Source organism: Tauraco erythrolophus, chromosome 6 (genome assembly GCF_009769465.1).
Source record: "Tauraco erythrolophus isolate bTauEry1 chromosome 6, bTauEry1.pri, whole genome shotgun sequence".
In the NCBI taxonomy this organism is placed as follows: domain Eukaryota; kingdom Metazoa; phylum Chordata; class Aves; order Musophagiformes; family Musophagidae; genus Tauraco; species Tauraco erythrolophus.
Window position 1 is genome coordinate 28335460 of NC_141470.1, and position 26383 is coordinate 28361842.

At 47.5% G+C, this 26383-nt stretch overlaps 2 protein-coding genes across 3 annotated transcripts in view; one reads left to right on the top strand and one right to left on the bottom strand.

Moving 5' to 3' along the window:
- Positions 1–1479: 1479 nt before the first annotated feature.
- ARFGAP2 (ARF GTPase activating protein 2) lies at positions 1480–11403 on the top strand. Of its 2 annotated transcripts, XM_086612693.1 has the most exons (17): positions 1480–1553; positions 1813–1931; positions 2850–2922; positions 3441–3572; positions 3663–3743; positions 4567–4669; positions 5334–5390; positions 5927–5971; positions 7079–7131; positions 7557–7693; positions 8223–8354; positions 8842–8970; positions 9051–9179; positions 9553–9679; positions 9797–9887; positions 10005–10123; positions 10559–11403. In XM_086612693.1, the coding sequence occupies exons 1-17, from the start codon at positions 1482–1484 to the stop codon at positions 10577–10579; spliced, it is 1620 nt and encodes a 539-aa protein (XP_086468819.1). In that variant the 5' UTR covers positions 1480–1481; the 3' UTR covers positions 10580–11403. The 2 variants fall into 2 exon arrangements, with proteins under 2 accessions (XP_086468819.1, XP_086468820.1); XM_086612694.1 differs by lacking the exon at positions 5927–5971.
- A 2081-nt stretch (positions 11404–13484) lies between these two features.
- Positions 13485–26383, bottom strand: part of CSTPP1 (centriolar satellite-associated tubulin polyglutamylase complex regulator 1) — an 88782-nt gene continuing 75883 nt past the window's right edge. Inside the window, exons 5-9 of the mRNA XM_086613594.1 lie at positions 22647–22732; positions 19246–19441; positions 17532–17641; positions 14173–14236; positions 13485–13665 (exon numbers count right to left, since the gene is read on the bottom strand). Of these exons, the coding sequence (XP_086469720.1) occupies positions 13485–13665; positions 14173–14236; positions 17532–17641; positions 19246–19441; positions 22647–22732 (637 nt within the window). The remainder of the gene's footprint in view (positions 13666–14172; positions 14237–17531; positions 17642–19245; positions 19442–22646; positions 22733–26383) is intronic.

The window sequence follows — 26383 nt, forward strand, 5'->3', positions numbered from 1 at the left end:
AGAGCAATGTGCCTCCCATATCAGGTTTCAGTCTGATCATATAGCTAGAGCTTTGCTGATTCCCAGAACGCAAGACTTCATACCCCTACTAAACCTGCAGGGTTTTTTTCTGCGTGCTTTTTTTTTCCCCCCAACAACTCAGTGTTCCTGATTGCATCTGCATATCCCAAGACTTCATGGATCTTGCTAAGATCATGGGTTCCAGGTTCCCATTGAAATGAATTCTACAGTCTACCTCACATATCTGTGGAAATGACCGAAAGGAAAGCCTTTAAATTGAAAGTTGTCTTGTCCAGATGCTAGTATATTTAACTGTTTCTTTTGGTGACAAGATGGTGCTGCAGAGCAATCTCCTTTTGGAGGTAAGGCAATCCCCATCTATTCAATCTCAGTAATATCATGCTACTGATTAGCTTTTGTTGTTGCCCTTCTGAGCCTCTCATTGCTCTGAAGTCACTTTTTTTTTTTTGGCTAAAGCATGAAGCAGGCTATATGCCACTGACTTTTAGATCAAAGCACAATCATATCATCTCCTATTTTCCTTGCATTATACCTGAATGACTTTCTAGTCCATTCCCTCCTGCTTCCAGGCAGGTAACAGCGCATTAAGGCCCCACACCATCTCTGGTCTGAAGTAACAACTTCCCTACCTTGATGACTGCCTCATCCTGCACTGATCACTACATAGGATTAGGCAGTGCTCCTTGAGCAGTCTCCAGCTGATTAAATAACTTCCAAGTCTGTTCACTTGTGCTAGTGTACCAGGCCCAGTGTCCTGAGGTCCGGCTGCTGCGCAGGTGATGCCCTAAGCGCTCATTGGAGCTTTTTCTCAGGGAGCAGCTGAGCCAAGGCAGGCATTGCCTCCCCGCCACTTTGCCATTTTACAAAGCCCCTCTCTGTCCGGGCCCGCCGAGGACCCCCGAGAGGAAGATCGCAGCCGGTAACGCTCCCGGACAGCGCCGCTGCCTCCCGCTGCGTGCCCGCGCCCCGGAGGGGCTGAGGGGACACCGTGAGCAGCCAGAGCCGACGGAGGTCTCGGGCGTGGAAACGTCCCCGTTCGCGTTTAGACTCAGAACACCGTCTGCAGCGGACGACGCTGTGAAACCCCAGCAGCGGCGGGACCGGCAGGCCGGAGCGGCAGACGGGGCGATGGCGGGGCCAGCGCAAGGCGCCGAGGAGGGGCCCTGCCCGAAACGCTCCCCCTTGGGCGCCGGGGCCGCCCCCGAGCGTGGGGAAGGTGGGGACTCCCGGCCCCCCTTCCGACGAGCCGCCCCGCCGGGTGCGGCAGCTGGAGCAGCTTATGGCGGAGCGGCCCCGCGCCCCCGCTGTCATGGCGACGCGGCAGGTCGCGGCCGAGCCCAACGGGGACCCGTCCGCCGGCCGGTGTGGGCTCCGGCGGCACCCGTACTGCGGCCCGACCGCGGCGCCGATTGGGCCCGGCCGGCACCCGTCGCCGCAGTGGTGTCTGGGAAGGAGAGATCATGGCGGCGGAGCCGAGCAAGGCGGAGATCCAGACTCTCTTCAAGCGGCTCCGGGCAGCACCGGCGAACAAGGTAGCGCGGCGGTTTGCTGGGCGGCCTCCGGCCCCTCCGAGCCGGGTCGCTTCCCCACGGCCCAGACTCGGGCCAGGCCCCAGTGATCTCCGGGCCGCGCTGCGGCGGTGGGGCGGCCGGGTCGGGGGCTGCCGGGGCGTGGGGAGGGCCTGGGGAGAGCGGCCGGGACGCGGGGGACGGAGCTGCCGGGTTGCGGCGGGAGCAGTGGAGCCGCCAGAGGCGCCGCCTCAGCCTGGCCGCTCCTCTGCCTTCGCTTTAGTCGTGCTTCGACTGCGGCGCCAAGAACCCGAGCTGGGCCAGCATCACTTACGGCGTCTTCCTGTGCATCGACTGCTCCGGCGTCCACCGGTCCCTGGGCGTCCACCTCAGCTTTGTCAGGTGCGCGGGGCCCGGGAGCGGGCGGGCAGCGGGAGCTCCGGCCCGCGGGGACCGCCGGGCAGGCCTGGAGCAGCCGCGCGTCGGTGTGGGGGCAGGCAGGGAAGCGTTATCGCGGAGCGACCGCCTTGGGTTTGTGTGGCTCGCTCCAGCCTGTAGATCACTCAGCCCTTCCAAGGTGGAGTTTGCAAAGCACCTCAGTGGAACGTGGACATGTCGCTTTTGCTAACCTTGCAGAAACGCTCTCTGGGCTCCCAGTTGTAGAAGCTGGGAGTGTGGTGTGTGAATCTCATCAGCAATATGGAAGTGTTTCTTGTAATGCTGAGCAAGGAAAAAAGAGGAATATTACTTAATCGTTTCTGTATCAAACTAGTGGGGAAGATGGTGTTGGATTTTCAGCTTATTTTTCTTATTTTCAGTACTTGTAAAAGGTAGCATTTTAAGTAACAGAACTGTGACCTTTATTTACTCAGAGATAAATTGAGTATCTGGTGTGAGACGTACTCTGTCACCTCGCTTTACTCGGTTGTTTTCTCGTTGCCTTGTCACGTGTCCTGGCCTAATCCGTGGGACGGGCTGGACACGAGTCTCTCATGTTGCAGTGAGATCACACATAGAAGGAAAGTTGTTGGCTGTGCTTTCCTGGCTCAAGCTCTGCTCTCTTAACAAGCAATACTAGTGAGATGTCCTCAAAATTTGGACACTGTTATTTGGTATGGAGCTGAAACTGTGTTTTTTTCCTCACTTTAAAAGTTGAAATTACTTTCTTATGGGATCAAAGAAGTTACCAAGATGTTCTTTCCCTCTTTGCCAGCTGTGCTCTGGGATAGTAGGAGGATATCTGACCGTTCTAGCTCAGAGCTTGCTTTTGCATTTGGTATGCCTGCACGTTATTAATAGAAATAATTGGTTCCCACACAGGTCCACAGAGTTGGATTCTAACTGGAACTGGTTCCAGCTGAGGTGTATGCAAGTGGGCAGCAATGCCAACGCGGTGAGGAGCCTCTGTAGGCATTTTGCTTGCTTTCCCTCTTGCTAATCCACATCCTCTCTTTCTTGTCCCTTTCCTTTGTGTGGCTTTCTCGGTACCAACCTCATCTGAAACGTGTAGTGAGGGGAGGTGTTTGTCAGGTGCGCTTGGAAGTCGGGCTGTGACCTCTGGATGCATTGTTTTCTGATGTGCAGATCTGTCATTTCCTTACATCTCCATTAAACAAGAGGCATGGTCCTCTCACATGAAAGGAGTTAGTAACACTGATCAGTTTGAAAGCTCATGCTTAGCACTGTGACTCAGAAGCATCCTCCTGTGGAGGACAGGGATGGCTTTCTTAGGCCTCTGGGGCCTGTAGTGAGACTTCTTGGATAAAGCTGGCCTATGAATGGTTGGCTCATACTGCGTGCTCAGTATATCATCCCTTGTCTACGGGAAGCTTCCTTTTCCCATTGAGTTTGTCTAGTGCTTGCTTGAGTATGATCTAGCAGTCGGGAGACTGAGTATTTTTCTCTTTTCAGACTGCTTTCTTCCGCCAGCACGGCTGTACTACCACGGATGCCAATGCTAAGTATAATAGTCGAGCTGCCCAGATGTACAGGGAGAAGATCCGGCAGCTGGCGAGCGCTGCCATGGCCAAGTATGGCACTGATGTAAGTCTGAGCAGCTCTGTACTGTTATATGTGTAGTGCTGCATGCTGAGTCTTGCAGGATACGGTATTTTTTCACTCTCCTCTCTTCAGCTGCTTATAGATGGACTGAGTGGAGCTCCTGGGCACTCCCCTGACAAGAGTGATGCTGATTTCTTCGTGGAGCACACACAGGTGAGAAGAACTCTCTAAACCAGTCTTAACAGCTCTAAGACAGCCAGCTGTTCAGCCAGGAGCAGTCCCACTTAGTTTGGAAGGACTCTGCATTGCATACTCATTCACTAGTAGCATGGAAGAACTAAGATTTGGTCATCAGCCTGAGACGTAGTCAAAGATCTAAACAAACCCTCATGGGGCCTGTGATGCTCATGGTTTTTGAGACCATCTTTATCTTCAAGGAATACTCAGAGCTACCGGCTATTTCCTGGGAAATGCTTTGTGACTGCGTTAGTGCATAGTCTTTTTGTACAGTTGAGGCAAGAACTGGCTGTTGTTTTGAACTTCTGGTTTAGTCAGCTTTTCAGTGCATAGACCCTGGGTAAAGTGGCTTTGAGCAATTGTTTGCGCAGTGCTAGAAGACTTTCTCAAGTGAATAGAGTAACGTGAGAATTGGCTGCATGTCAGTAAAGACAGTGGAAGCTGAAATTATTTTTTTCCAGGGAAACTCATTCACGCTTTCTCCCAGATTTAAGCTCATCTCCTTAACCTAGGAAGTCGTCGCAGTAGCCAGCTCTGATACTGCTCTTGAGTGATGCTGTCATTCCTTCTGGCCTTCCATTCAGCTTTGCTTCTGTTTTTTTTTTTCTTTAATTTTATCCCTGCTAAGGGAATGTGGACTTGTCCATATGTTATCTTACCTTCAATGAAGGCATAGTCAAGTTTGGAACATATTTCCTTTGGCCTAAAACTGAATACAGGTCACCAAACCTGAAATAAGTTCAGGATTGTTTGGTTCATTCATCTTCTGCCAATCACTGGACCGAGCATCTTCTTGCAGTCTTCCAGTACCTGGGATGTAGCAGATGCCAGCCAGAATCCTGCACAGTCTTCGCCGGAGGAGGAAAAAGCAGTGAAGTCATCAGAAGGCAGTGAAGTTTCGAGTGAGTTCCCTGATGAATAATTTTTCCCAAGAACCTGAGTTCATTTCCAGGAGAATACCCTTCTAGACCACAGTTGGAAGGGCTGAGCTTTTCCTTTGGTTCAGGCTTGAAGGAGTGGAAGCTCTGCGCAATCCATGATGTTTAGTTAAATCAGTGGAGCCTTCTAAAAACACTGCTCTGTTAGGGATCAGTTCTCTGCTTTTCCTGAAATGCACACAAAACTGTTTTGGAGACGAGCTGCCCTGTTTCTCTGCTTCCAGACATAATCATTTAATCTAAACACTCTTCTCTATCTATCCCTTGAATTTGGTGGGTCTGGAAATGACATATGGATATAGAGCAAAAAACTGTTTCTAGGATGAATGACAAGGAAACCAAGAATCTGGGGACCTAGCTGTAATTTGAAACAGCTTTGTGTATTCCCTTGCAGAGTGCTTGCTTTCTTTTAATGTGTCAAGAACACTGCAGAGGCAATATCGTGCTCTGTGGAGACAAAGTTGTTGTGTTGGGAAGTTGCATGTTTCAAACTGTAACTTAGCTTGTTTGAGGGTAGGGGGGGAGGGCAGGTGAGGTAGAAGAGAGAGAGTGGAACTGTGAGCACGCTGAAAAGAAAGGGATTCAGAATAAATCTGCTGAGTGTTCTCTTCTGGGTTTGTGCCCACAGATTCCAGCCAAGGCCCATCTATTGACTTGTTGAGTACATCTCCTAAAGCTCCTCTAGGTAAGTACGAGTCCTCACTATCTCTCAGATTACTCTTGCTCTTATAGCTACTGTTCAGTGGAGCTGGAACTGATGAACCAATTTTCAGAACATTAAAGGAGCTTATCTTCTTGCAGAGCTAGTACTGAGGATCTCCCTGAACCCCACAGTTTACTGGAGGTTTCCTCCTCCTTTGGATGATTGAGTTCAAAGCTGTTGCCTTGCCAAAAAGGTTGTTTTGAGCTTTAGACAAAACTTGGGATTTGCATATCTAGACCTTGGCTGATTGAGGCCACATGGCTGTGGTGTTTGGTTTTTGATTTGGTGGTGGTTTTTACCCAGAATCTTTAGAGGCAAATGAATTTTTAGCTTCTAGAGTAATAGGGATTTGTATCCGATTCTCCTGTGCACACTGTCCTGTCCGCACACAGAGCATCTAGTTGGAGCTTCTTTCCTTATTGAGAGTGTGCTCCTAGCCCACAGTGGTTTCATCCTGGGTGGAAAGCCTGTGTCTTCAAGTGTCTACTCATTCCCCATGTTTTATGTCTCTTCCTCAGACATGTCCATGTATCTGTCAACACAAGGGCCTGCTCCTGCCAGAGGTAACTGGCTAACAGCTGGCCTGCGCTGGCTGCTTGTGACAACTCTGCTTGCCCCTTCTGTGATCTGCCTTCAACTCTGACTTTAGCTTCCTGTGCTTGGAGGGAGAGAATGAGCCAAAGCTTATGTGTACCCTATTGGGATCTAGATCAGCTACTACTTCTCTGGGAAGGGATCTTACTGTCGTTTCTGTTAAATGTTTCCTGACAGTAATAAAAAAAACCCACAAACAAGCCCAAGTCAAATTTTAGGAACAACGAGCTGAAAACAGTCTTTGATGGTGTGAATGTTTCGTGTGCACCTATTTAAAAAACTTACAATAAGATACAGGAGGTCTGCGAAGAACGATGTAAAGTATGGGTTGACAAAAGTCATGTGGGTCTAGAAAGTAAGGAGATACTTCTGTGGAAGAAAAGCCCAACAAGAGCAGTAAGAGATTTTGGAGCTACATGTTGGAAGCTGGGAAAATGGCCTGAGCAGTCCCCCTCTGTTTGCTTTGTTCTTACACTTTTCCCCAGGCATCTGCTGCTTGGCTGGATCTTGGCTGGTTTTACAAGTGTGGCATGCTTCATGCCCTCAGAGTGACAGGTTCCTGGTGCAAGGTGTTGAGGAACCTGTTGCTTTTACGGCTCGCTGCACTTTAGGTCCATTTTGTTGTTGGTCTGTTCATGTAAACATGACACCAGGGTTCTTGCTCCTTTGTCCCTAAGGCATTGGTGAGGCACCGATCTTTGTATGGCTGTGAAGCTGCATTTTTCTTGGAATTATGTGTGGAATAAATCTAGTCTTTCTCTAGCCACCCTGATCCCTACTGGGTAAGGTCACCAACTGCATGACACTTGGAGGAGCTATTCAAAGGTCTGAATTCACTTAGAAGTTTCTCCAACAAAGGACATGCTTCTCTAGGCCACTGGCCTGCAATTGTGGTGCTTCTAAGTGCATCTTTCTTGGCTGGGTGAAGTCACCCAGGCTTCTGATGTGAAGCTGCATGGTGTGCCCTGGACTGTGTAGCAGCTGGACTGCGGTGGATGTTCATGTGGGTTGCTGATTAATTTTGGCTTCTTAACTTAATTCAGTTCTGCTTATTTGCTGCTTCCCTCCTCTTGCAGAACTTAAATCCTCCCTTATTGGAAAGAAGAAGCCAGGAGCTGCCAAGAAAGGGGTATGTCTGAGCTCTTGTTTTATGGAGAGGAGGTAGAGCATGTCTCATATTACTGCTGTTGTTTCCCTGGCTTTTTGCCCTTAACGAAGCTGAGTACCAAGAGATCTGTTTGGGGAAGGGAGAGCTTTGATTATATCACTGCTTATTTTGAAAGATAGCTTCTGTATTAATGGACAAAACCAGTTAGGTTTTGGATTGTTACTTCTTGTGGCCTGAAGTGCGCGTGGCTGATGTCTTAGCACTGGCAGGTTAACTCATGGGTGTTCTTCCATACTCTCTTGCAAGCTCTGTTGGGTCTGTAGGTTGTGACTACGAATGGAGACGGAAGGCTTGATCAGTGCAGCAAGGAGTAGGATTCTGATTTTCTTCTATGATCAACTATCTAGGGTTAAGAAATCACGTTTTGTTTTGTTTTGTTTTTCAAGTTGGGTGCAAAAAAAGGTCTTGGAGCCCAGAAAGTGAGCAGCCAGAGTTTCAGTGAGATTGAGCGGCAAGCCCAGGTGGCGGAGCAGCTGAGGGAGCAGCAGGCAGTGGAGTCCAGGAAACAAGCTGAAGAGTCCATGTAAGTGCCCTGTTTGGGCTGAATACCTTGCGTACATAAGGCAAAAGTGATACGAGGTTAATGCTGTTCACCCTAGGACCACCTAATGTGAGTACTGAACATGCTGCACGATAGCATGAGCAGTAGCTGTAAGCCAGTATGGTCCTTACAGCAGGGCACAAGTTATACTGCTGTGTTTTATTCAAGTTAGCATCCCTGGAAGAGTTTAAGGAGCAGATATGGACATATTCTTTGTCTCTAATCTTTGGATGGACTGAAAAAGGCAAAGACTGAACTGGACAGGGCATTCTGTCAGGGAAGGGGGCAATGCTTACAGTAAGGACATCATGGTTAGCCCAAAAAGAGTTGAATCCCAGTGGAGGTGAGATGGGAAGACAAGCAGTAACTTCTATGCAAGGATTTTTGGCAGAGCTGTTCTGGAAATAAGTGTTTTGATGGGTTGTCAGGGTTATTCTCCCCCTTGCCCCTCCACAGCATGGGCTGGTGGGGAGGGTAATGAGCTGGTACCCACCATAGTTCTTTCCTTTAGAGTCACCTCAATGCGACTGGCTTACCAGGAACTGCAGCTCGATCGGAAAAAAGAAGAGAAGAAACTTCAGAACCTCGAGGGCAAGAAGCGTGAACAAGCAGAGAGGCTGGGCATGGGCTTGGTGTCCAGAAGGTACTTAGCTGTGGATGGCATAGGACAGACAGGTGCCTTGGAAGCACCCTGCTCTGGAAAAGTTTCCTGAAGGTGGTAGCTTGCTGCTCTTGTAACAGATAAGGAGCTGATTTAAAGTACTTACATGCTGGACTATTTAAAAATGCTTCAGGCCTCAGAAGGAATGAGCTCTCTGTCCAGAGGTTCTAGTTCTCTTTTTAGCTTTATTTAAAGATGCGTGTGGTCTGTCAGTCTCTAGCCCTGGAGCCCTGCTGCTTGACAGATATCCCCCTGCAGAACACTTTCCTTAAGGAGGTAGCTCAAGACTTCTGAGGGAGTCAGGATAAGCTAGATAAGTGATGAAGGGAGCTGGCATCCTACAACTCTCCCTTGAGACTTGTGGCTCCTGCCCTGCCTGTGAAGGCCAGATTGCGTTTTGAGGCAGATGGGATGTAGGGGCTGGATGCTGTGAGACCTGTCGGCCCTGACTGCCTGTTTGTTGTGCCAGTTCTGTTTCACACTCGGTGATGTCTGAGATGCAAGTAATCGAGCAGGAGACGCCACTGGCTGCAAAATCTTCCCGCTCCCAATTGGACTTGTTTGAAGATGCTGGAGGCTTCACATCTGGACCCCCCAAGTAAGACTTAGCTTCAGTGTGGTCTTTGGCTTATTCCTGAGTTTAATGCCTGGCCTAAATTAACTATTTTTGTTACCTAGGTACAAATATAATCCCTTCTCATTTGAAGATGCATTTGGCTCACGATGGGAAACGGACTCGTCATGGGGTATGGACAAAGAAGAGGAGCCTGAAGTGACCATTTCAAGTATTCGGCCAGTTTCAGAGAGGTAAAGTGCCTGCTACTGCACCTTCCTTGTGTTTGGCACAAAGGGATAGGTCTAGGAGCTGTGGGGAGAGGTGCTGCTGTGTTATGACAGGAGCCTTGTGCTGCAGAAGATAATTTGCATGAACAAGCCCAAGAAAAAGAACCTTCAGTGAACGAGGCTTGGGTGCTTCTTTGCCTATCATGTCCCTAAGTCTGATACAGCCTTTATGGTCATCAAGTGCTGGCTGTCCTGAGGTGGGGAGAGGAGAACCTTGATGATGTCTAGCACTTCAGGATTTGTTGCTTTCCTTTGATCAGATGGGATCTGAAAGAGAAGTTTTTCTTCACTGCGTGGGTGATCTTAAGCTGAGGTGTGTCCTCTCTTGTTTCCTCAGACCCACCAGCAGGCGGGAGACAGAGAACAGGACATCAGTTGTGGAATCCAATGAAGCTCGGCAGAAGTTTGCAGGGGCTAAAGCCATCTCTTCAGATATGTTCTTCGGGCGGGAGGCAGATGCTGAGGTAGATGCATTCTGTAGTGCTTAAGCTAGTACAGCTCTGGCTTCATCTCCTGCTGTTTGCTCTGGTCCTACTTTGTTCCCTTCCTTTATAACCTTTTTGTTTTGTTTTCTGCTGCAGTATGAAGCCAGATCCCGACTCCAGCAGCTCTCAGGCAGCAGTGCCATCAGCTCTGCAGACTTGTTTGGGGAGGCTGAGAATGCACACTCAGGTTTGTTAGCACTCAGTGGTTGAGGAAGGGGGCAGCTTTGGAGGACCTAGACTGAAAGGGGTCAGGGTGCTTTCTGGAGCTGGGGGACTCTGGGCTAACTCCTGCTGGTTCTTGTAGGTGGCGTGTCAATTGGAAATGTCCTGCCTGCAGCTGACATAGCACAGTTCAAGCAAGGAGTGAAATCAGTGGCTGGCAAGATGGCTGTCCTAGCCAATGGAGTGATGAACTCCCTCCAGGTGAGGTTACACTATGGGACCTTCAGACCTGCTCTTGGTTGTGCTCAGGGACTTTCACCATATCCTGGCTTCTGCTGGAATTATCATTGTCTCTTCAAATTACATGGAAAGTATCAGGTAGAGACCTGTTTTTTGTAGCTGCTGACTACACTACAGTAGCTGAGCAATTCCAGGCGGCCAGTGAACTCCTGCTTGGCCAACCTTACTCTCTCCTGCTGGACAGGACACCTTGTTATGTCAGATACGCCTTTTCCTGCAAATCTCAGGCAGAACTTAAAAAGTTAAGGCCATTTTACTTCCTGCCTTTGCATGGTGTCCTGTCTAGGTAACCTTGTACTGCATTCCAATCCCAAACACCCCAAAACCTCGTTACCTGTCTCTGGAGTTTGCATGAAGTGTGTTGTAGCATGGTGTCTTGGTGTGCTTCTTCCCCAGGATCGTTACGGCTCATATTGATGACCCAGGGACTGCAACTCACAGGGAAGCCAGCAAGAGGCGCTGATGCCACCTTTGCCTGGAGTAAACTCTGCAGGATTGTCTTAGTTTGTCTGGGATGGGTGGGGAGGGGAGAAGGTAAGCAGAGGGGGTCAGGACATGGCTGTGCCCAGGCTGCTTTCCAAGTATCTCTGGATTCCACTCTATTAAAATTCAATGTGCCCTCAATACCCACTGCTATCTACTAGCTAGTGGAGACAGGCCTTCTTACAGGCTTAACCTCACTGCTGTAAAAGAGATGGCAGGAACTCCTGGGCTGCCCTCATCAGTGCTCCTGTCCTTGGCCCATACCTTAGCTCACCAAGTGATGGAGGAAAGGGAGGCAGTGCTATTTTTCTGGATATCATGTTACCCGATTCCCATGGACATGACTGTTTTGTTCGGCTCAGTGCTCCCACTCCGTGGTGCTGTGGAGTCCGCTGTGTTTGCAGGGTCTGATTTTTTTACCATGGGGTAATCCTTTTTACTGTCTTGTAAACCAGCATATATTGGTGCAGGAGAAGAAAAAAAAAAAAAAGCAAAGATTATTTTTTTAGCTTCGAATTACATCATCAGCAAAAAAGGCCCAGGTAAAGAAGTATTGTAAAGATATTTACTGGATCCCTGGTTATTTTGTTGCCCAGCTTTAGACCGAGGTCAAAGTCCTGAACCTCTGCCTTCACCACGAGGTGACCTTCTGAAGTGCAGCAGTGAGTGAGGACTGTCATTTTAGTCCTGTTTAACTCAGCTCTGTGCTCCTGACTCTGGTTTTAACAAGAGCATGTTTTTCTCTTCCTTGGACTGTGGTGTTGAGGACTGAGTAGTTAGAAAAAGGGGGGGGGGGGGGGGAGAGGGAGAGGCTAGTTACACACTTATCTGGTAGTAAAAAGAGAGGCTGGAGCTGTTTGTTCTCAAGTTTCTGTCCGCAGCCCTCTTTCTGGGGCTGCTAACAGGCTTGCACAAGCTCCTCTCCTCTGGCCCAGCTCGAGGGGCTGTGGTACCTGCAGGGCTGGGGGCGGGAGGGGAAGGCTTGCTGTGCCGCGGCGCTGGGGCAGGAGGGCGGGGCGGGTCAGGCCTCCCGGTGGCTTTGTCCGCGGTGTAACGGGTCGGGTCAGGCCTCCCGGTGGCTTTGTCCGCGGTGTAACAGCCCGAGCGCAGCCGGCGCGCTGGGGGACGGCGGGAACGCAGGGCGGGCGCGCCTGCGCAGTGCCCGGCGCGGGCGGGAGGGGTGGGGCGGGGGGCGGGGCTGCCCCCGCGCAGGCCCGGCCCGGGCACGCCTCGGCGCCGGGGGATGCCGCTCGCCGCCTTTCCCGGCCGAGGCGGGTTCTGGCGGGCCCCGGCGGGGCACCTCGAAAAGCGGCCAGTGCCCGCGAGTACCGCCGCCGACCTGCGCTGCTCCTGTCCGCCCGGAGCCGCTCCCCCATGGACCCACCCCCGGCGGCGCCCCGCGGAGGGGCCGGGGCGGCCCAGAGACCAGACGCAGCGGCAGCCATTCATACCGTGCTTTATTGGCGGGCTGGCACAGGCGCTCACTGATGGCTGGGAGAGAAAGCGCAGTTAGCGAGCACGTTAATAAATAAAATAACTTACAATAAATAAATAACCTCTCCCACTACCTCCACAGGTGGGGCTGTGGTACAGACTCAGCAGTAGTTACGGGATTAGTCTTAAAATAGCTCCAGCGTGTGTTGAATCCACTCAGCTTAGGAACACTATAAGCTGTGTGTTACTAGCTCCTAGTAGCCCACGTTGCAGCATCTTATGAGCAGAAGGAGCAAGGTGGCTTCCAAAGAATCAAGAGAAACTAAAGCTCCCCAGGAAATGATTAGTCTATGCAAGTTGAGGCCCAGGAGCTAGGCTAGACAAAGCGTTCCTGGCTGTGGAGCCATACTGCTGAGTGAGTTAGTTACCATTAACACAATGAGACACTACTTTTTGTAGTTGTAAGGACTACACTATGCTGCTACAACAATGCTGATATTTACAAAAAAAAAATACCTGGGGCTCATTTGATAACTGCTTCCTTCTCCCCTAGTGCTTCTGCCCACCCAACCCCAGCAGATGCTCTATATGTTTGCAAGCCACACCACCTGTGGCCAAGGAATTTAAAGACTTTTTTCCTCTCTCTCCCATCCAACCCCTCTGAAATTCCTTTTCTAAATGACCTTAATATGCTGTTGGAGGCAGTGGGAAGCCTCACAGAAGGGAACTCAGCACAGCAGAGGAGTGAGGCAACACCATGCAGTACTTACTGCAATCTAGCTTATTTGCTTTGGCAAGTCTTGGACGCATAGAGGAGGAAGCAGAGACAGGTGGCATGGCAATACCTAAGCCCTTTTTTTCTAGGAACTTCAGGAATTTCTCTGCCTTTGATCATATGCAGGTGTAGCTTTACTGGGAATAATTATAATGGAGCACGAGTGCAGAGCTGCCGCTGGCGATTTAACCACTCTGTTGTCTAGGCCAAGTCTGAACACAGTTACACAACAAAACGCTGGCAAGCGGCCTGCACTAGCACTCCCACTGCTCCAGCACCTGCTGAACTCTGAGGGATAGCCCCGATGAGAGAGGACCCGGCTACTTGCAAGTGGAGGCAGAGCTAGCGGCTGCTGGTTGTCTTGCCTGCCAGCAGAGGGTAGTACAGCTCTGCAGCTGGAAATAGCTTCTGCAGAGGAGCTACTCCTGCACGAATGTGGAGCTAAGAAAAAGGCAGAGTTCTTCCTGAGAAGAGACGGGTGGACCTGGCAACGGAGACTGGCACAGCCGCACACACACTGAAGATGTGGACAGAACCCACGGTCAGAGCAGATGCTGCAGAAGGAGGTGCTGTTCCTCCAGTGGGTTCTGGAGAAACCCAAGATGGGAACGGTGCCCACCCTCACAACCTTTAATTTCCAGAGGAGTCTGTCTCTTCATTGGAGCCTTCACTCTCAGCATCCATTTTTCGCCGATGGTGTAGAGGTTTCCAGGGAGAGTTAATCCTGGGTGAGTTACGGACAGGCAAATTAGCTGTGTCCCCACTGAAACTGGTGGGACCAGAGACAGAAAGCCCTGAAACTTGAGCTACCCTGAAAGAGAAAAGACAAATGGTAGGCAGCCTAACTTGTCATCTCCAACCTTTACCATAGCAGTTTTGGAGTGAACCTGGGAGGAGGGCTTATTCGCAAGTAGCACAGGGATAGAAAGATGTTCATGGCACAGAGGGGAAACACCTTACACTAGTACGTACCAGTCTCGCTGTGTGAATCTTTCTTCCGGGCTGAGCCTGTGTCATCCAACACTCCTAGCTTTCACCATCCAAACAAAATTTCTCTGTTCACTAAAGACTGCTACTTCCTCTAGATCCCTCTTTGAGGCACTCTTTTCCCCTCTGTTTCTGAAGCCTTTTCTAAGGATTTTGTCAGCTGCACCAAGGCACCCCAAAAAACAGGCCCTCTCTGCTCAGGCTGCTCCGTTAGCTTCTCTATTGTTTTATAGTAGATGAAAGGAATAGGGACAGTACTTTAATAAAGCCTTCCTTAGCATGCTACCTTTAATCTATTGCTTTACCTCCTACTTCAGGCAACTCCACTTACAATTTCTCAAGTTCCTGATCCATGGCAGGGTCCAGAAACAAGTCACCTTTATCTGGCAAAGCCCCTGGGGGGACAAAAAAAAAAAGAAAAAAAAACAAACCAGAAAGCAGAGTTAGGGTATTTATTCTTAAAGAAAAGTGCTCAAGCCATAGCAGCATCCAAAATCTGTCCTGCAAGACAGAGAAGACATACCTATCAGAGAAATCGACACAATGTTACAGATCATGGACAGATAAAGAATGATGGTCCATGTTCTTTGTCCTTCACACAGGGTGTAGATGAGCTCAGGCAAAATAAGAGGCACAATAGCCTCACCTCTCAGAGACCTTAAAGCGCCCCAAGGATCGGCAGTTTCCATTTACTATACAAAACTACTGAGTACTGACTGTCAGAGTGATGACAGTCTGTCAACTTCAGGCCTCTACTGATTGCCACATACAGTCACCAGTCCCAGATCCTGTCAGAGCAATAGATATGATGTTGTTTGTGCCACAGCCTGAAGCATGCGCTGTACCAGCCAGGGAGATGTATACTTCTGTGCCACCTGCCTTCCTTGTGCACTGAGCTTGGCTATCAAAACGCTCCACAGGTGTAAGGCTATTGCTTTCCTTGCAATTCAGGAAAGTCAGGCCTGAGTCTGATGCATGTTAAGTCTACAGGAGTAAGTGTGGATGGACTCTGCTCCAGCATTGCTTGCTGTCTGGGCGAGAGCGTGAAAGGCTGGGCCAATAATTGAGTACCCTCTCTCACCATAAGGTCAGCATGCTGCTTTTCACATTTGACACCCTATTCAGGATGAACAACATGGGTGTAGTTCAGGACTGGAACAGCTGGTTGATCACCCTTGCTGTTTTCAAAAAGGACACTGGCACTTTAGGAAGAGCCCAGGAAGGAAGATGGGTCTTTTAGGAAACCCCTCCTTCCTAATTCTGTCACATACTCCACCTTGTACAGTGGTCATGGGAAGGTGATCAGCCAGCACAGAGAGGACAGGAATTGCCTACCATAGCCTGGATAGTGCCACTGCGCACCAGGAAAAATACACTTGCTAATCTGTACCAACAGTGCAGTGAGGAGTGCTCTTATCTTTCAGGAGACCTGGGTGCTACACTCAGTACCTTTAGGAAGGGACTTTATTCCCTGTGGGGACACAAATCTGGTTTATGGCCCTGGGACCTTGCTGTTGAAGGAGGGGCTGGAGAGCCACCTGCCTCACACAGGCAGCTGGCAGCAGTCATTAAAAACACAGCAATGAGTGCCTAAAAATTTGAACCAGATCAGACAAGAAACGACTCCCCCACTTCTTCCAGTTCTGGTCTTCCCCGCCTGCAAACGAACAGGAAAGCCTGGCACCGCAACACAGAGTGTCAGGAGGCCCAGCAAAGCGCCCCAGCCTGCTCCCTTTCATGGGCTCAATTAAAAGAGTAAGCAGCTAAAGCTTAACTTGTTCCTGCATTTGCAGAACGCACAGGGAGGTCTCTAGGGCACAAGAATTACTTGGGAGAGTCAGTAAATAACATTTAAAGGATTCATGAATCAACACTGACACTGGAGTTAGGCTGCAGATTCCAGTCTGCCTGACAAACTCATCAGCACTGCCCTAGCCTGAACGAGTCGCTCTAATCCCTACCCCTGTTTCTCAAGGGTGGCTACTGGCTTTGTGAGACCAGAGAGAAGGCAGGCATTCTGATGGAAAGCTCTTTTGCCTGAAACTGCCCTCACTGAACGGCTTTGGGGAGCTTGTGATCCCCTACAGACCAAAGACTATTGAAATCATCCTTCAGGAGAGATTAAAAGACACCAGGAGAAGAATCCTCCTTTCCTTGCCAAGATGCTAGCACCTGTCAGACTTGTGGCTGCTGCCCCTCCTCTGTGAGAGGCCTTGGCAGGAGGCTGGCAGAGGGCCAGGGGATGGGCCTACATTAATGGAAATGAAAACCCACCCACTTTGTAGATGGCACAATGCAAGCTGTGGGCAGGATTTTTTTTTTTTTTTTTTCTGCTCATCTGTTTTCTTTGCACTCAACTAGAAGTGGATTTCGTAGGGCAAAGGAAAAAAAGATTTTGCTTGTTGCAATCCAGGCATCACCTTCCCCAGTGAATACACTGCTTCCTAAGCTTGTTTGCAGAGGGGATTGCAGGGCTGTATTCATGCACCTTTGATATATAATCTCCATGTTGCTAGGTAAGCAGCCCAGCCCCAGAGGAGCATTAGCAGCTTAAATGGTTTGCTGTAAGGGGCTCAGCCAGGGAGGGGACACTTTTACTCTACTATGACACACACCTGTGCAAAAGAACAAGCCCTTAGGCAAGGTACACCTTTTCACTGAGGTTTGTCTTTGTAATATCGGGACTGGCAGATATTCAAGCCTGGAAGTAGAGGGAGAGGATACCTACCCAAAGACAAAGAAAGCCTTCCCCTACTGGCCAGGCGATTTTCTGAGTGGAGATGAGTGAAGATGAGTGTTTGGGCCTTCACACATTTAAACATATCTCCTGGATATAGCCTTGTCAAACACAAAAGGCTGTTTCTGTTCCCCTTTGCAAAAGGAGGATGAGCACAAGCAAGGCATATGGGGCTAATATGGAATTGTGAGTCTGAATTATGTATGGATTACATACTGTCCTTTGTCAATGCAACACTTTGCTTCCTTGCTCTAGAACAATATTGACCAGCACAACATGGAAAGAAGCAGCGAGCTGCTGCTTGTAACCTCTCTGGTTGCCACCGCAGTCTGGTACAGAGTTTCGTAGCAGTTTTTGGTTTATGATACCACCACATTTTCAGCAGGCAATAGATTAATATACTAGCGAGATCACACTGCCTTGCGGGAAGATGGGGAAAAGCTGGGAAAGACTGGGCCTTGAGTCCTTCAGCCAAGGAGGCAGCACAGGTTTTCCCATTAGGTGTGCCTCCTTTTCTTGTAGGTGAGAGCAGCCAGTCATTTAAAACCTGTGGGAGAATGAAGGACTAAAACATAGGACCGGACCTTGATTCAGTACTGTCAACAGCAGTCAGCTGCCTTACTTGTCTCCTGACCACCTCTGTCCAACCTTTATAGCCAAACATGTTAAAATGACAGTTCTGCTACAATGATCAGCTATTGAAGAGGTAAAACGTTGGTATCTTAGGGCAGCATTTCATATCTAATTTCATCCTCGAAGAAGCTCCACAGCTTCAAGCAGACAGTAAGGTGCAATGTTATGTTTTTAAAGTTTAATCCATCATGAAAAAGATGAAAAACTTTCCCTCATTCTCATCCTGACAGTGTAAAATCTGGGGCATAATTACAGAGGAACTTCCACAGAAATGCAGAATGACTGAAAATCTAGAGCAGTATAACTCACGGGAGTCTTACCTAGGGCTCTATTGATCCCCTGATCCTTTGCAAGTGCCATAAGGAATCCATAGAAGGTCAGTCTATGTGCACTACTCAACATTTCCTTCACAAGAGCAGAAGGTGGACAGCTAGGAAAAGAGAGACAAAGAAGTCATCTTGTCTTTTAAATTTTCATCTGTGGTTTGTTTCTGGTATTTGTTGTTTTTTTTTTTTCCCCAAGACTCAGCTGGAGAAATGAACCCTTTTACCTGTTCTAACACTGTCAAGTTGCCCTGACTCAGTTTAAAACAAATAGCCACCAGCTTGCTTATTTAGCATTGCATCTGCTCCTCATTGGCTAGGCAAGATGTTTGAGTTGGGGTACATCTTACCTGTCTCCATTCCAATGACAAGGAGAAAAGCCTAGATGCACTCAGAGGCATATACATCCCAACTCTCAGCATACTCTTTCAAAAATCAACTGGGAAATCCTTTCTTTCAGAAGACAATAAACTTTCATGAGGGTTGTTAGGTCGTTATCAGCCTTTTATCAGTGACAGTCATCCAAAGGGCAGGAAAACCTCTCCAATGATAGCCTAAACACTTCAGAAAACGATAATGAGGTGGAGACTCATTGACATGTCCCCCTCTTCTACACTCACCTTAAACCCCTGGCCCTGACTTCTAAGCCATATCATCATAGTGATTCTTACTCTTGCCTAATACTCCTTTAAGGATTTAATGCAAAATAAAACTGCCTTATAAAGAGGAAGTGTTGAACCTGATGTAGTGGCACCTCTGGGAGATGTGAGCGTGGGCTTGTGATCCCTCAGGCAAAGATGGTTACCAAAGCCTGGCTGAGTGTTGAGCTATGAGCTACTGGATGAAAGGCTGGGAGTGGCTTCCCTCAGTACTGTGGACAGCCTGACCTACCAGACAGGCTCACAGTATCCTTGTCATCTGAAGCTCTTAGGACCTACAGGGAACGTAGAGCTTTTGTTATTTAAAAGAACAAAACAACCTGGCATCTCCATGCTTAGCTATCTATAGTACTGGACAGCAGTTCAGCAGTAATTTTGTGGATCACAAATTTGGATTCAGGCACCTAAAGCAGGAATCATGTGGAACACATGTAGTAAGTCTTTTTGTGGATCTAGGCCATGACCTTCTAGCAGGGCATGTGCTCAGTACCTGTAAGAAACTATGAAGAAAGTGTCTGTCAAAGCTATACAATAAGGCCTGGTATTGCTCCATCTCCTGCTGAATTAAGGATAGCCTTGTGCCTGGGATCTGTAACTGCAGACCAGCTCCATCACAGGCTCAGGTACAGATTAGCAGTGTGATCTTGTCTAGGTACTAAGGCTTCAAACTCCATCCACTCCAGTGTGCGTTTCCTATGCTTCAATAGCCAAGAACACAACTGCACTTGTTTCTCTCTTCTAGTTAACTCATGATGGTAGATGGTCTTCTCCATGATGAAAGGGTCAATGCAGAAGTGAGAGGGAAAGCAGAGACTCAAATCAGTCTATTACTTCAAGAATCAGCACAAACCCCATGTTTCTTAGGTCCATGAAATTCTTTCTCTCTTTTGGTTAAAGCGGTTCAGCTATGATCTATCCCTTCATACTTCTCCAATGAGATCTATTTGGGAGTTACAGCTTGTTCAAAGTCCTGTATTTCTTCACAGCTCCAACTTTACAAAGGGTCTCCAGAGACACAGACTTCAAATCTGTATTTTGGACTTCATTCATACCTGTATTTTGATCTATCACACAAGGACTCTAGGCACTGGTAGAAGAGAGATGCCTCTACCCCATCGAGTGGGCTGCAGTCATTTGAGGGTTGGCGCTGCCGATGTTGTCCAGAGGATGATGTTGGCACAATCACAGTATTTGGATTCTTACCAGCCAGTAGATCTTGATAAATGACTGCCACGCTTTCCAGGAACTCTGAAAAAAACAGAACAACACTTAAAACTCAGGGCAATAACCAGCAAAGCATCCTCCTGACCTATCAGACCTGGGATTATACTGTCATTCCCTGCTCTGTGTACCAACAGGAAATAAGTACAATGCTGCAGCACCCTGCATATTCAGATCAGATATTATGCAGGCGCAAACAGACATTTCCATATAAGTTGCTGGCTTCTTCCTGTCAGGATGATTATGAGAGGCCATTTACTCTATTGAACAAGATTCTTCTCAAGGGAACATAGGCTAGCTAGCACATGAATAAAACAGCAGAGCATGAAAGCTAACATTGAACACAAAACTAGCTTGCAAAGTCTAAAAAGTTTTCCTTCTCCATCTCTTGCCACTGATTAAGAACTCATCCAAGTTGGGAACAAACTATATGGAACTGCAACAGGAGGAAAGGGAGCAAGTTAGTCAGGGCTCCAGGCTGTATCCCAGCTTGTCTCTGCACTGCTCCAAAGTAAATATAACATGGGATCTAGAGGAAGGGCCAGGGCAGGTCAGGGCTAGAGTTGGCAGAAAGTCTCTCCCCAGGCTCCTCATACTACCCACTGTTTACTGCAAGAGTCTAATTTTAAACAAGTTTGTTTATGGATGTGGTCAGCAGTTTACAAATCTAGATTCCATTTGGAGTGGTTTGCATGTGTGTGGGTTGGTGGGAGAGTGTATGACAGGCTGCGTGTGTGCATTGTGCCTGGGTGAACAGGACAGGGGTGGGATGTTTGAGTGTGTGCACACAAGGCCAGGCTTGCAAGGACTCCGGTGGCATTTAAGTCCCGAGTGAATGGAAGTGTAATGCTGTGCATGAGGTGGGTGGAGAGGAAAGGCTGGATGTCAGCGGGCCCTGAGGCTGTGCTGAGGTTCTGCAGCTCAGTGGAAATATTTGTTATATCAGGGAGAAACTTTCCAAACACATTGTCTGTCCCCGGCTAAAGGCACTACAATCCTGGTTCCGCCCAACCCAAACCCCACCATTTTGAAACTTGTTTTTCTTTGATGAATTGTCATGGATAATGTTGCGATATGCACAGGGGACGTGTATACAAGAGAAGTATGGAGAGAGCTATTTTTGTATTAGGGACAGCAGCTGACTCTTAACTGCTAGAGAGATGGGAACTGACAGGTTGGATCGGATCAGTAGGCCAACCAAGTCTACTCTCTGACCACAGACTATACCGACAGCTTCTAGCCAGTGTCTCACAGTATTCAAACCTGGCCCCATTGCCCGTTGGAGGCCAATTGTGAGTTACGTCCATCAGAGGGAGCTATTTAAGTGTGAGTGGACAGAAATCCATGTGCTTATGTTACCTTTATAAAGTGCCCTGTGCTGGAAGACGAGGAAGTGGCACCCCAGCAGTCCTCAGTGCTTGGGAGCGTATCTAACTTTGATAGAAAATGCTTCTCTTTTTTTGCCCACTTAAGCAGTTCATAGAATGGTTTGGGTTGGAAAGGACCTTAAAGACCATGTAGTTCCAAACCCCCTGTCATGGGCAGGGACACCTTCCACTAGACCAGGTTGCTCAAGGCCTCATCCAATCTGACCTTGAACACTTCCAGGGATGGAATATCCACAAATTCTCTGGGCAACCTGGTCCAGTGCCTCACCACCCTCAGAGCGAAGAGTTTCTTCCTTAGAGCTCATCTAAATCTCTCCTCTTTCAGTTTAAATCCATTGCCCCTTGTCCTATCACTACATGCCCTTGTAAAAAGCCCCTCTCCAGCTTTCCTGTAGGACCCCTTTACGTACTGGAAGGCTGCTATAAGATCACCCTGGAGCATTCTCTTCTCCAGGCTGAACAGCCCCAACTCTCTCAGCCTGTCTTCGTAGGAGAGGTACTCCAGTCCTCCAGTCATCTTTCTGGCCCTCCTCTGGAGGCACTCCAACACCTCCATGTCCTTCTGATGCTGGGGACCCCAGAGCTGAATGCAGTACTGCAGGTGGGGTCTCAGGAGAGCAGAGTAGAGGGGCAGAATCACCTCCCTTGACCTGCTGGCCACGCTTCTTTGGATGCAGCGATGCAGCGCAGGATACGGTTGGCTTTCTGGGCTTCAAGCACACATTGCTGACTCATCTTGAGCTTCTCATCGACCAACACCCTCAAGTCTTTCCCTTCAGGGCTGCTCTCAATCTATTCTCCCTGAACGAGATTCCCTTTCCTCAACCACATTTTAAGGGGCTAGGACAAACAGGCTAATGTGTTTTAAAGCAGTCTCCCTGTACAGAACAAGCACCTGAATGCTCATCCAAGTTTTTCCCCCTTGTCTCCCAAGCTTTAGAGTTTAAAAATATCTGGGAATTTTTACAGATGTATATGTGTGGGTGAGCATATAGAAATATACACACACAAACTAATATTATTTGATTTGTACTTTTCCTGTCAAGAATTTTAAAAAGAAGTACCCCATATAGTTAAAACTCAAACTGGAGGAGAGGAGTGGAATATGATAAATGACCAAAAATATGAAGAAGCTTGATGGGGATTAACTGTTCACCTTCCATTCCAACTAGAGGCTCTCAAATCAAACAAGAGAGGTGGTTCTTCATGGGACAGGTGGCAGACCTGCACAACTCCTTGCCAAATGGTTTTGTGGAGGTTAAAAGTTTATGTGATTTCAAGGGGGAACTCAAGTTCTCAGGAGAGGAGTCCACTGGAGGTTCCTAAATCCATTTAAACTATACTCAGCTCAGAAACTCTTTGAGCTGAAACCAGCTCGTAGTTGGGCAAGTATTAGGGGGAAGAACTGTATCCACTTGCTCAGTTCCTTTTTCTTTCAAGGTACCAGCTGGCGGGCTTTTCTTATCCTGTCTCTCGCAGGGATCAATACTTCAGAGGCAGAAATGCTGTATTAAAGAAAGGAAAAAAACTCGTTCCTAGCAAAAGTTAATTGTGAGGTGCTAACATACTCTAGATAAAGCTCGAAATTTATGTCTCAAGGCTAAGCTATATGCATAAGCTATAACAGTAACAGGTATCTTGTTATTCACAAAAAGTTGGGACTTCCTTATGAAGCCTCCTAACTTCTTAGCATCAGTGACGCCTTTTGTCAGTAGATTCCATTATCTATATACCTTCTGTGAAAAACTATATCCATACAAATTTCAAAAAAGCACAGGGATTGGGAAGCTATAAAGTTGTAATGCTGCACTAGTGGGTGAAGTCAGCAGCTTCCTAGCATTTACCTGAGTAGTAGAACTGGATCTGGAAAGCAAAGAGGAAATCAGAAAAAGACATCAGGCAATCCATAGCATCATCCATCAGCACAATCCTAGGATAAGATGAGAGAAACAGTTTAGCATCTACAAAAGAACTAAAGTCTGTAACAAGGAACCCCAGATCTAGAGAAAGCACAGTTAGAGAGCTATGTGCAACTGAGGATTGCTAGTGGCTTAGCCCAGTATAAGAGGTTAGGAGAGAGGAATAGGGACACCCACTGCTGCATGGATGTCAGCACCCTAATATCAAATGAAGGCAGCTTAAGAACCTGCAGCGAGGAGAAGATCCTGAATGTCAATGCTATCACACACTTCAGCTACAGCATGAACAGAGCAGTGCGACATGGATGTCAAGCGTTCAAAGCTAGTGGACATGATGGAATGAACACTGGCATAAAAACTGCAAGGCTGGTTCACATGGCTATACAAAGAGTAACTGCGCTATAGACAAGACAGATACATGAGTATTAAAACTGGTGTAACCGGAACAAGACTTACGCTATTCCTCTGTATACCAGAGTTCATCAAACTGGGATGTTTTCAGATTCATAAGGATAACAACAGTTATTAATTCCCAATCTATACTCAAACAAACTTTACTTGACTACAGAGGAAATAACATTGCACCAACAATCAGCTTTGTAATTACACACTCTGAACATCCTATCCTCTCTTCCCGATGAATGAATCAGTCTCTTTTCATATCTATCAGATCAAATTTCATGGAAACTGAAGACTTCTTGGGCCAGGGACAATGTCTTCTTTCTCTCTGCTAAGCCCCAGGTGCATGTAGGGAACTATGTGCATCCCTATTTTGAAGCATACTTCATGAATACGAAAAGTATCGGCCACAGGCCATAAAGATGAAGTATAAATGATAGCAAAGTCCAACTCCTCCTTTCAGGAAAAAACTCTGAATTTCAGAAGTAAGTTATGGCACAAATGTTTATAGAAATGAAAACAAAACCAATGCTCCTGTCACTGCCACTGCATAAGGATGAAAAGGTCAGTCTCTGAAGTGGAGAAAATCAAACTTGGACTGATCAATGACAGCTCAGACTGGAAAACAGAAGGAAACACTCTCCTTTGATGGGAAAGAACAGAGTATTCGGATGATGCTAAAGAAAGGTAATTGGTACTTCTTTTCAACTGTGTGCAGGGCTACTGACCCTGTACAGTCAGTATCTGGCATATCATGTCATATGAGAAGGATTACCAGTTCATTATAGCCAAAGTATGGGTGATCTAGTAGTTCATCTTTTGAACATGGGACCAATTGCAATCCATGGACCAACTCCTGCAGCATTAATCGTCTAAACACATTGCTGGGGAAACACTGCTCTGTCTCATGTAGAAGACTCCAGGGAGCTGTGTGGGAGGCTGACCTAGAAGAGTTATAGGATCTTGCAAGATCTTGCAAGACTTCCCTGCCACTCAGACCAGTTCTGTTCACTGTGGCAAAATCAAACATGTAGAGCAGCTTGAATTAATTATCTCAAAGAAGAAAGACTGGGGCTAAGAGGGTCCCCAGGAGAAAAGCCACTATTTAAAACAAAACCCTTTGAATATGTCAAAGTGCTTCTGATTTATTTATTATGTTCCAGAAGCCACCTCCTCCTCCTCCTGTCTAAAGAAGCAGTAGCTTCAGTTCTTAATTCTCACTAATAAGCATGTTATTGAGATTGTCAGTGGCCACATCAAGGAAATGGCTTTGAAGCTGGCAGGCAGAGCATCTTCATCTCTCAGGCAATACTGCTCAGCCACTGGCGTTTCCAACCACTATTTAAGCACTGGAAACGTGATAGGCCACATCACTGATGAGCTGCACTCCCTCCTTTGAAATGATGGTCTGTCTCCCAGATATCCTCAAAGCACAAGCTCCGAAGCTTTTGCCAATGCATTTGTTCATTCTGGAGATGCAGGAGAACAAGAGTGGAGAGTTTTTTTACACATTTGTTATGCAGAGAGACAATATTACATCACCTTCATGACAATCAACTCATTTCACTTGTTACATCTAAAGCTATGGTCAATGGCTGTGCTCTGCAGCATCAAGTCCTAGTCTCTTACTTAGAAGAGAGCATAAGGAAGTAGGCAAAGGTCTCAGAATTTGCTGGACCTTTTATGCTGTTAAAGACAGAAAGGACCCTCTAAGGAAGACTGTACAGTACATATGTCATGGAGGAGCGTGTAAACAGAAGCAGGTGTGCTGTGGTACTGGGTTACTGACTCCGCTTGGCCCAGGAGTCTACGCTCCAGAAATGTTGAGAGGTCTTTAAATCCAGTACAATAATTTATGAGGAGATTGACTGCAGCTGGCTATTTCCCCACATAGCCAGCTGACTGAGCATCATACGCAACATACCTGCACCTCTTCCCTGAAATATTTGGCAAGGAGAGAATCCTAGCCATGGACTGTAACCCAGACAGCAGGACCAAAAGGGAGGAAATTTGAAAGTCTGACCTGCAACTCAAAAGAGTTCACCAGGTAGCTGATATTTCAAGGGATTCTTTATTCATTCTTTCTTGTCCAAATTAGACTTCAAGCCCTCAAAGGCACAGATTTATTCACAAAGTTAGTAGTCGGCACTCAATGACTAATGAAAATCAAGAAGAAACTTCGGAAAGGACTGAAGAAAGATGCCTATACACTTGAGGGACTCTGGTAAAGGGTGTAGTAGTCTTTCAGGGTTACAAGTGGGTTTGGCTCACAGGAAAGCCTTGTTACAGTGCCAACGGGGAAACTTTATGATCTACTGATTGCGGTTAAAATCTCAGAAATCCAGACTACACAGGATGTCCCCAGGACAAACTCTAGACCAGGCAAGTTGAAAAGACTTTTACTGTTCTCTGCTACCATTAAGACAATCTGTCTTAGGGCCAGGCTGCCCCAAATGAGTCTTCAGGGACTTGGTTTGTTTACTGATACATGGAGGCAGAAATAAGTGGAACATACGAAAAGGACAAGATCTGCACTCTCAGGCAGTCAAATTTTAACAGGGGTACAGACTTGCAAGCGCCGCTTCCATTAGCACTGATCAGTACAACATGAGCTCCCATACCACATAAAACAGCACAGGAGCTGTGAACTACTCAGCTCTTGCTACTCAAATGCAGGCAGTGAGTTCCTTGTGTTTCCATTACAAAAGAAAAGTCAGTGCTCAGGTATAGATCTTGAAATCATGGCAATCAAACTAGAAAAGTCCCTTCATTTTCTGTCCTTCTGCAATTTCAAGATTTGGAAAGCCAAAAGGTATCTCTGTAGCTTAAAATCTTCAATCTGCTAATGGCTATAACCCCTTGAAGAAAAAAAAATCCAAGAAATCTCACAAACACAGATAGCCTGGTTCTTTTTTGGGTATGACTTCTGCATTTGTGTAGCACCAGGAACAGAAAAATGGAGCTCTCTGGTGTCATGTGAACAAAACCTATATTGTTGTAGCCTCTGTTCTTCTGCTCTGACATTTCCTGATCTTACTCCCAGTGTTTGTTATCAGTGCATAGCAACAGTTCCTGGATGAGTGGAGTGCACCATGCTGTGAGATCATCTCAGTCATGCGGCACTGAGACTACAACGATTACTGCTCTCTTCCCAAGAGTGCCAATGATTACACAGGTTCTGGCTGCATCAGTAAATGCTGCGGCTACTCCCACTGCTACTTTATTTAACTATTTTCCCAAGCAAATTAGCAACAAAACCATTG

Bases quoted from the DNA above. Each gene is read 5' to 3' on its own strand.
- ARFGAP2 (XM_086612693.1), top strand. From the start codon at position 1,482: ATGGCGGCGGAGCCGAGCAAGGCGGAGATCCAGACTCTCTTCAAGCGG. The intron at 7,694-8,222 runs GTAAGTGCCCTG...TCTTTCCTTTAG, and splicing joins AAACAAGCTGAAGAGTCCAT to AGTCACCTCAATGCGACTGG. The intron at 8,971-9,050 runs GTAAGACTTAGC...TTTGTTACCTAG, and splicing joins TTCACATCTGGACCCCCCAA to GTACAAATATAATCCCTTCT.